The sequence below is a fragment of the Chenopodium album genome, chromosome 14, assembly GCF_948465745.1.
Source record: "Chenopodium album chromosome 14, dcCheAlbu1.1, whole genome shotgun sequence".
NCBI lineage: Eukaryota > Viridiplantae > Streptophyta > Magnoliopsida > Caryophyllales > Amaranthaceae > Chenopodium > Chenopodium album.
Genome location: NC_137847.1, coordinates 9,118,298 through 9,128,779, shown reverse-complemented (window position 1 = coordinate 9,128,779; position 10,482 = coordinate 9,118,298). Strand labels below are relative to the sequence as shown.

General features: G+C 34.0%; 2 protein-coding genes across 2 annotated transcripts; both read left to right on the top strand.

Moving 5' to 3' along the window:
• Positions 1–212: 212 nt before the first annotated feature.
• On the top strand, positions 213–7,859 carry LOC145577731 (auxin-binding protein ABP19a-like). The gene is made up of 3 exons (XM_081635188.1): positions 213–267; positions 2,004–2,380; positions 7,851–7,859. The coding sequence occupies exons 1-3, from the start codon at positions 213–215 to the stop codon at positions 7,857–7,859; spliced, it is 441 nt and encodes a 146-aa protein (XP_081491314.1).
• Positions 7,860–8,521: 662 nt separating this feature from the next.
• LOC145578828 (germin-like protein subfamily 3 member 3) lies at positions 8,522–9,409 on the top strand. The gene has a single exon (XM_081636129.1). The coding sequence runs from the start codon at positions 8,522–8,524 to the stop codon at positions 9,146–9,148; it is 627 nt and encodes a 208-aa protein (XP_081492255.1). The 3' UTR covers positions 9,149–9,409.
• Positions 9,410–10,482: the final 1,073 nt, after the last annotated feature.

Sequence of the window (10,482 nt, the reverse complement as noted above, 5' to 3'; positions counted from 1 at the left end):
GGGTTTGAATTTCAAGCGAGGGATCGGGGATGGGTTACGGGTTTCAGGCGAGGAGTGGGGACAGAGATTAATGCTTCTTTTGGGGTTCAACCAGCCTGATGCGAGTTTCAAGCGGTGGTCGGGGTGGAGGTTGGAGGGTTGAGTTAGGGTTTTTCGGCGATTGGGGGAAGAGTAGGCGTTGGTGGGGAGGCTATGCTAGACGCCGGTGGTGAATGGGGAGGGGGAGATCGAGGGCGGCGTTGGCTGATATGGGTGGTCCAGCAAGAGGTTGGTTTGGGTGGGGGTTGGTTGTCCTGGTGGCAGGAGAAGGGGAAAGGATGGCTGCCTTCTTTTTAAAAAAAAAAATGATTTAATTTTAATTTTAATTTGATTTTCTTATTTTAAAACAATAGGATAGTAACACGTGCACCCTTAATCGGAAAACAAGTCGAAATATAGGAGGGGTGGTGAAACCTACTGATTTTGTAAAATAGAGTGGTATTTTTTAATTTAAAAAAAATAAGGGGTTAATTCAACACAGGGTACATTTAGGGGTGGTTATTTACAAAACATCTTTTTTTTTTAACCCTTTTAATATGCGGTGGTTATTAACCGGTCTGTGATCAACCACAAATTAACAACGAAGACCCCAAGAATTTATCGTTGAAAACCGAGAATCAGGAGAAAAAACTCATGTCATTAAAGATATTTATTTTGAAAAAATTTAATTTAAAATAATATTCAAGTCATAAAACAAAATGGTGATCAAATGATTGGATTCATTTAAAAACAATGGATTCATTGACTCAAATCACAAATTATTTCTTTGACTTTCATATACACAAAATAAACAATATCATACCCTTTCTGAACAATTGAACAAGTCAAGCCATAAAGTCATACATACCAAAAATTGTTTCTCTATATAAAGGGTGCCAATTGCCGCTAAGAAAATGCAAGAAACCAATCCGAAATATACAACCTATCCTTCAACACTTATACTAGTTTTAACGACCCAACACCACCTTTAATTTAATAAATAATCAATAACTCTTAATACTAAAACAGATATCGGGAGTGACACATGTCATATCCTGAACCTGTTTTTTCCCTTTAAAAGTCCCCTTCCTTTTTAACCTTTTTTTTTTTTTTTTTGTTAATATTTGATTCTATAATAATATCATCCAAATCTTTTATATTATCTTTATGACAAATATATATTCTTTTTTATTTGGGGTTCATAATTATTCTATATACATTTACCTAAATAATTATTTCAACTCCTTTTTAATTATCTTTTAAATGGAGTATTATTAGATTTTGCCAAAAAAGTAATAATAAATTGATTCATATAATAGATGTTATAGAAATTACTTTAAAACATCACTTAATTATATATATATAACTATTTTATTTCAATTTCAATTTAATATAACTATATATTTAAGTTAATTACAATTTTGTTTCTGAAATTTTAATACTATACGTACATATTATCACAAATTAAGGATTTATAGAGTATGGTATAGGTGTATAGCTATAAAATAAAAGTTGTGTTTGACAAATGAGTTTTTAGATATAAAAGGGGATATAGTATTTGTAATTTTGTGTATGTTTGCACTTTTGCTAATAGTTTTAGTGGAGATTTTAGTTAGTTAGTTAGGGTTTTTTTTTTTTTTTTTTTTTGAGAAAGAAGATTTTAGTTTGTTGTTTGATTGATTTTTGATGTTTACTAAAAATGCATTTATTAATAAGTATTTACTAATATGACCACTAGATCTGATCAAACCAATTCGTGCTTGAAAAATTCTTGGGTTTGGGCAGCCTAAAAAATCAATTTTTAGATATTTTTGCTTTGACTATAAATATATATTATGACATTATAATTTCTATATATTTGATTTGTATGTTTTATCAAATTTTATTTGTTGACCGTGCATGACACAGGCCTTAAGCTAGTTTCTAACTATAACAAGCTTGCATAATGAACAATCTTTCATTTTTCTTTGTCTTTTGTTTCTTAGCTACTTTGTCCCATGCCATAGAGCTCGACTTTTGTGTCGGGGATCCTACTCTTCCTAGAGGGGCTCAAGGATATGCTTGCAAAGATCCTGCTAAAGTTACAACTGATGATTTTGTTTATTCGGGTTTCCGTGATGAAAAAACTCCAAACAATGTTTTTGGGAACAATGTTACATTAGCATTTTCGGATGTGTTCCCAGCCTTTAATGGTTTAGGCATATCTATGGCTAGGTTAGACTTTGCCGTAGGAGGAGTTGTTCCAGTACACTCTCATCGTACGTCAGAAGTTCTTATTTTGGTTAAATGTTCAGTCATTGCAGGATTTATTGATACAAATAACACTGCATACTATAAAAGATTAGAGGTTGGTGATGTGATGGTACTTCCACAAGCCATGCTTCACTTCCAAATCAACGTTGGTAAAACTCTGCCCTTTTTCTTCTCCTTTCCCCCCCCCCCCTTTTTTCTGTTTCTTCTTCTCCCTCCTCTTCTTCTTCTTCTTCTTCTCCGTCCTCCTCTTCTTCTCCACCCCTTCTTCTCCCTTTCCACTTCTTTGTTTTCTAAGCGAATTTTTATGTATGAAAGCAAAGGTTTTTTTTGGTGAAATTCAACCATGAAAACTCTAGATCTAGAGTTTACATGGTTGACTTTCACCTTATAAACCTAATTTCGAAGTTTTATGGCGGAATTAAGGTAAGTATCTCGTTTTAATTTTATTTAATTTTGATTTTTATATGGTTTCTTGTTTTTTTTTTCACGGCGGTGGTGGGCGGCGGCTTAATTCGAGGTAAGGTCTTGTGGTTGTGGGTGGCGGCTTAGTTCGGGTTTCTGTGTTAGGGGGTGGCGTAGTGAGTGGTGGTGGTGGTGGGAGGTGGACAGGGGTGGTGGAAGTTGTTTTATTTGAGGGTTATTATATATTTTGTGGCGGTGGGTCAGGTGGCGGTGGTGCTGTGGGCCGAAAATCGGGCGTTTTTTTTTTTATTTTTTTGGGATAATTTTCCAACGGAATTTCCGTCGGAATTTTCAGAGGGACAAGATTCCGTTGAAATTTTACGACGGACTTTTTCGGGACCGAAAAATCACTTCCAACGCATAATTTCCAACTGAAATTCCGTTGGAACAGTGTTTCCGACGGAACAGGTCATTTTTCCTACAAATACTTTTACGACGACAGTTTCCAACGGAATTCCGTCGAAAACATGTTGTCGACGGAAAACAGGGTGTTTCCGACGGAAAAATTCCGTCGAAATTTGCCTGTTTTCTAGTAGTGAATTTACCTGCTGAAATTGCCCAAAAAATCACACTCTTGAGTCGGTAAGGAAGTTATACAGATGAAGCGAATATTTGGCACAGCTTAACAAAACTCCTTTCATTATGAATGATTATTTTAAGTTCCCAAAATAATAATGAAATCTTGTAATAAAACAGTGCATAATTAAATTATGTCCATTGTATTCCCTTAGCGTTTTTGTACCAATAAGTGATTATGTAACATATACATATATTATATATATTATTATTTTAAGTTCCCAAAATAAAAATGAAATCTTGTAATAAAAGAGTGCATAATTAAATTACGTCCATTGTATTCCCTTAGCGTTTTTGTACCAATAAATGATTATGTAACATATACATATATTATATGTATCCTCCCTTTTCTTTGATGTTCATCACTTGTTAGGACAGTACTTCTTCCATTTGTACGTTTATAGTTGATAATTTTTGACATTATATTGACATTATTAACACACTTTATTTTACAATTTATATATAGGGAATTTTGACTTTTACCACCTTCAAAATACGACTTAATTGATTTTACCACTTCCATAAAAAAAAAAGATTTATTTTACCACCATATAAAAAAATAAAAGTTGGCTTTTACCACCAATCACCTCCAACTAACGGATTTCGTCCATAAATCCATTAGTGGGGCCTACCTTGCACACGTGTCGCCATATTATTGGGCAAATTTAAAAAAAAATTAAAAAAAAAAATTAAAAAACCTAAAACTACCCCAGCCACCACCACAGCGCCACCCCCGCGCCGCCGCCGCCTTCCCCCCAACTCACCACAGCCCTCCCCGAAACCACCACCCGCGTCGCACCACCAGCCCCAACCCACCTGAACCCTCCCCCTCCCTTTCCCGCAACCATATCGCCCCCAAAAACCACCAAACCCAAAACCCTCGTCCCCCTAAACGACCACGAATCCGGCCTTAAAAGGCCGAAATCGGCCGGTTAAGGCCACTAAGCCCCAAAATCGGCCGATTTCGGCCATTTGTGGCCAGATTCGTGGCCGTTTTGGGGAACGAGGGTTTTGGGTTTCGTTGTTTTCGGGGGCGACAGGGTTGCGCGAAAGGGAGGGGGAGGTTTCAGGTGGATTGGGGCTGGTGGTGCGACGCTGGTGGTGGGTTCGGGGAGGGCAGTGTTGGGTTGGGGAGAGGGCGGTGGTGGCGTTGTGGTGGTGCACGGAAGATCGGGGAAGATGAAGAAGAAACGTCAAAAAGGTGGGCCCTACTAACGGATTCATGGACGGAATCCGTTAGTTGGTGGTAAAATCAAATTTTTGAAAATTTTGTTGGTGGTAAAATAAATCTTTTTTTTATGGAGGTGGTAACTTCAATTAAATCGTTTTTTGGAGGTGGTAAAAGTCAAAATTTCCTTATATATAATTAAAAAGTAAAGTTATGTGTGTGGCCTAGGGTGTAACACCCCCATTTTTCATAAGAAAAGCCATAATTCAAAATATACTAGAGAAATAAAGAAGCGTAGGGCAATCATCGCCACGCGATTACTGTCACTTTCCGAAATAGAGACTTGTAGCAGAACAAAATACTTACATACTTAACTTCTATTAGTACTCCGTACAGTAATAGTAATAGTAGTATTTTAAGCTCTTTTCAACAATTATTGTATTGATTTAGCATGGATTTGATGATCATCAACTAATTTTTGCGTTGAGATGGGAACGTTTTACACTACTTAGCTTAAAACAAATCATATGGAAGATCAATTATTCTCAGTAAATCATGTAAATGACCGAATACAAAACAATCAGTAATGTTCCTAAGGAAGCAACAAAAAAGAAAAGTTTTAAAGGGTGAATGGAAAATTTGAGTTTGAATCCCAAATGGATTGGGGTTTTTCTTCTTTTGGGTGCAACACTAGATCAAGGCACTGAGACGGATATGGGGACAAATACAGGGACAGGGATGGGAACGGAAAATACGAGTACGGCAAAAAATAATCTAAAAATTCAGAAATTTAAATCCATACTCAAGTCATTACCACAAATTCAAAGGCAGTTCAGATTTTAGAGTTGTATGATGTGTTAAACGACCCCCTACCCGTGCTGGTGTGCTACTTCCTATACGGCTATACTGTGAGAGTCCATTAAGGTATAGCCACTTTATTATTTTTTAAAAAGTAAAAAATAAGAAAGAGACTATGAATGCCGGAGACGGAAGATCTGAACGGTGTTTTGTCCTGGACTAAATTGCGTGCCCTAATTAAAATTTTTAAGTAAAGTAACTAATATTAGGCCCTTCTTTTTTTGTTTTGAACTGGGATTGGAGTCTTGAAATTGCTCTTGGGGACGTCCGAAAAGAGGTGAACCGTACCCAAGACGTCTCCTGAATTTGCGCGGGGCCATACCCAATTTTCAATTGTATACACACCTGATTGTGTCTCCCCAAAACCAAATCCAGTGATGAGTACCTTTCACTCATTGATTATCGAACGAGGTAAAATGTGAAAGAGTCTCGTGGTTTATCTGTTTTTAATAAAAATAGTTCTTTCTGCTTTCGAAAATCTTTCTTTTCGTATCCTGTTTATGAAAAACGTTCAGTCCAGTTTAGTTTGGTCCATGATTCGGGTCCAATAATGGTGTAATTGGATGGGGATTGGAAATAGTTTTCCAACGATATATTATAAGCCCAATTCCGATCAATAATGAGGAAGTTATGGCCAAAATACTAAAGTGGATCTTAAATGAGTTTTATGGGTGACCCAATGATCAAGTGGTGGGTCCATTAATTATTATTCCTAAAGTCATTAGGAATTAATTTAATTTTCTAGAATGGGATTAGGATTATTAATTATATTTTTATTTGATTTTGAAAAGATAAAGGATTTTATTTAGAATAAAACAAGTGTTTTTAAAGATTAAAATCTGATTTTTAAAGATAAGTATGGACTCTTATTAATCCCAATTTTATTGAAAAACGAACTCCGTACGGAAATTTATTATACATTACCATCGCACTGCGACAAGCCTGTCGCTGAACCTTCATCCCCGAATATTCAGTCATGGTTCAGGACCAATATGGAGTTAATAAATTTCGGTACGGAGTTCATTTTATACAGGGCAAGTTCAATCTCTTTTAGGTTGAATTTGTACCTTCATCCCCGAATATTCGGTCATGGTTCAGGACCACTATGGAGTTAGCGATCTCTAGGATCGTGAAGGGGTGTAACCTTCACCCTGTGAACAGTTTACAAGTTCCTAAAACTTGTTGGCGATCTTTTGCTCTAACTTTCTTCTCTTTGGACGCCTGCTTAAGTGTATGATCATAGTGGGGCTAAAGTGTGGGATGATAGAAATATTCCCTACAATTATCGTACCCAATTTTTTTAGAAACGTCTCAGGACGTATTTTTGTCGTCCCCGGCAGGGGAAATGGCCATAAAGTGCCATACCTGTGCTTCCTAGGTCCAACAATTCAAGTTTCCACGTAAAATCTATCTTTTACTTTTACTAGTTCAATTTCTTCGTTACATTATAAGTTCCCCATAAAAATTTAGAACACCTATTCCTACTACCCTTTACCCCACCCCATGGCCTCTTCTTTCTTGTAAGGCCCTGTTTAGTTCACCTTAAGAAAGTAATATTCAATAAAAATGATTTCATTCCAGTAAAAATAAGTTCATTTTAGTAAAAATAATTTCAATTCAGTATAATTAATTTCAGTTCAATAAAAATCAGTAACTCTAAAGAAGAAATATAATAGAGAATCAGTAAAAATAATTTCAGTTCAATAAAAATAATTCCAGTTCAGTAAAAATAATTTAAGTTCAGCAAAATTAATTTCAGTCCAGTAAAAATAATTTCAATTTAGCAAAAATAAGGTGAAGTGAATGGGGCCTAATTATTCCATCTAAAAACCGAATCTATTTGCATACACATGGAATAATATTATAGCTGTTGAAGATTAGATTATGCTTGGGAAGTTTTAGCTGCTAGAAAGTATTTGCATTTTTTACCGTTTTGTAATAATAAAGAAAACTTTCTTAAAAAAAAAAAAACAATACCTGTTCACTTCACCTTAAAAAAAATATTCAGTAAAATTAATTTCAGTTCAATAAAAATAAATTCATTTCAGTAAAATTAAATTTAGTTCAGTAAAAATAATTTCAGTTCAGTAAAATTCAATAAATGTAAAGAAGAAATATAATAGAGATTCAATAAAAATAATTTTTGTTCAATAAAATTAATTTCAGTTCAGTAAAAATAATTTAAGTTCAGCAAAAATAATTTCAATTCAGTAAAAATAATTTCAGTTCAGCAAAAATAAAGTGAAGTGAACGAGGCCTAATAATACAAAGAACTACTAGGAAATATTGCAAGCAATTGTCATTTAACAAACCACATGCATCAACCACTTTAATTTGGTTGGAGCTACATGCCTCAAGTTTTGAGAGAAATTTTTTTAAATTTTACTATTTTATTTACTACATATATATCCCCACATATATATAAATTAAATATCCCCACAATAGGTTCATAGTAATAATCTAACAATCTATCCTACATTCTTTACTGTTAACTAGTTTAATTGGTTAACTACAGAGTTTTTAGAAAAAAAAACATTTCCCATGACCATATGTAGATATGGACCATATTTAACTCTCTATAACCCAAAACAATTCATCATGCAATTTGGTAATTGGTAGTCTCGTCAACTTGACTTGGTCTTATATACATGCTTGCAATTTAATGTAATAAAATACGAAATGCAGGCAAGAATTCCTGAGCCCTAGAAGCTTGAATGTGGTACGAGTATTTGAAGATAATATTTTAATTTAAATTGAGTATCCTAAAGTCCTAATCAAACCCATACAATTTAATTGAAGATAATACAATACCATTTTATTAAACTCATACATACCATTTCGAGAAAGTTTAATTGAAGATAATATAACATTCAAGTCAATAAAACAACAACGCTGACAAAAATTAGAGTTGAAAAAAGATTTTCAGCCGCATCTTAAATACAAACACATATTTCTTTGATTTTCATACCAAGTAAAGAATATCACACCATTTATGAATTGAACAAAACAAGCAATATTGACCAAATAATGTTTCCTCTATATAAAGGGTACCAATTGCCTCTAAGAAAATAAAACAAACCAATCTACAACATTACATCTACACTTCAATACTTACATTAGTATCAAGTTAACGATCTAACACCACCATACACCACCACCTTTTTTTAGCTATTAAAAGCTTTCACAATGAATAATCTTTCATATTTTGTTGTCTTTTGTCTCTTAGCCACTCTGTCTTATGCCATAGAGCTCGACTTTTGTGTTGGGGATCCTAGTCTTCCTAGAGGACCTCAAGGATATGCTTGCAAAGATCCCGCCAAAGTCACAACTGATGATTTTGTTTACACAGGCTTCCGTGGTGAAAAAACTCCTAATAATGTTTTTGGAAACAATGTAACATTAGCCTTTTCAGATGTGTTCCCAGCCTTTAATGGTTTAGGCATATCCATGGCCAGGTTAGATTTCGCCATAGGAGGAGTAATTCCAGTACACTCCCATCGTACATCTGAAGTTCTTATTTTGGTTAAAGGTTCAATCATTGCAGGTTTTATTGATACCAACAACACCGCATACTATAAAAGATTAGAGGTTGGTGATGTCATGGTATTTCCACAAGCCATGCTTCACTTCCAAATCAACGTTGGGGAAACTCTGGCTACTGCGTATGTTAGTTTGAATGGAGCAAATCCTGCACTACAACTTACTCCTACCGCCTTATTTGCTGGGAACTCACCTGCTGACATTGCCCAGAAAATTACACTTTTGAGTAAAAGTGAAGTTATGCGGATGAAGCGTATATTCGGCACAGCTTAACGAAATTTCATTCCCGAATCATTCTAAATTCAAATGTAATAAATTAAGATTTTTATTTTTATTTTTTTTTTAATTTTTAATTTTTTTTTTTAAATGTATGTTCAATCTATGTCCTTTGTATTCCTTCATCTTTTTGTATTAATAAATACTCCTTACATATACTTTTGTTATTTATATTTCATGTTTATAATCATACATACTTTTCTTCAAAAAAAAAAAAATTAAAAGAGAATAATAAATTCCCCCTTTTCTTTGATGCTCATCACTGGGCATAAATAAAATCACTCTTGCAAAATTAATACGAGTAGGTTAATTGATTAATATTTAGACGTGATTTGCATTAATGCATGTGAGATCTAAGTCCAGGTACATGTTAATGTGCTTTGTACTGCCATTTGTCATTTGTGACTCGCTATATACCAATAACATACAAATTTAATTCCGTTTGTAGCTTGTTGCTTTGTGGATCTCATCAACATTAATACTTGCATTGCATATTAAAAATTTGATACACATTTTATGCATGTACTGTCGGAATAATTTTAATCATATTTGTAAGGAGTATCATTATGATTTACATTACTTATCCCCTAAAACATTGTGTGTAGTTATGATAATCAACTAACTTTTTCGTTGAGATGGGAACGTTTTACATTACTTAGCTTAAAACAAATAATGGAAGATTAATTAATCTCCGTACATCATGTAAAGGACCGAATACAACAACAATTAGTAAAGTTCCTAAGATAGGAACCCAAAATAAAAGGGTTAACAAGAAGCAGTTTCATAAAAGAAACAAACAACAGTTGTTAAAGTTCCAAATAGGAACATTATCAACGTTGTTCTTGAATGGGAACAACCATTGTGATTAGTAAGTAAATTACATTGTGGGGGATTTAATTGAGTCCAAAGTAGTTTTAAGTTGTAACAAAGGTGTTACCCTATTATTTATTGAAGTTTAAGTTTGAGTTTAAATCCTAAATAGATCGCGGTTTTTCTTCTTTTGTGTGCAAGGAATTATTGAAGTTTTCACCTAATTATCTATCTTTTACTTTTACTAGTTCCTTTGCTCTTAACGTTTAATTTCCGGATACAAATTTAGAACACCTATTCCTCTTACCATTTACCCTAGCTCATGGCCTCTTGTAATATAAGTATTTTCATCTAAAAACCTATTGCATTGCACTTTTGTTACACATGGAACAACAATAATTTACTTATTTTTTGAACGAAAATGGAACAACAATATAGCTGTTGCCTGTTGAGGATTAGAACATCTCCATTGGTGAAACTCAACTTTGAGTATTGAAATACAATATGAGGTTTTTTTTTTT

What these genes read in the sequence shown, in the direction of transcription:
- LOC145577731 (XM_081635188.1), top strand. Translation starts at nt 213, where the DNA reads ATGGGGAGGGGGAGATCGAGGGCGGCGTTGGCTGATATGGGTGGTCCA. An exon ending in TATGGGTGGTCCAGCAAGAG is followed by an intron (nt 268 to 2,003) that starts GTTGGTTTGGGT and finishes TTTGTTTCTTAG; the next exon opens with CTACTTTGTCCCATGCCATA.
- LOC145578828 (XM_081636129.1), top strand. Translation starts at nt 8,522, where the DNA reads ATGAATAATCTTTCATATTTTGTTGTCTTTTGTCTCTTAGCCACTCTG.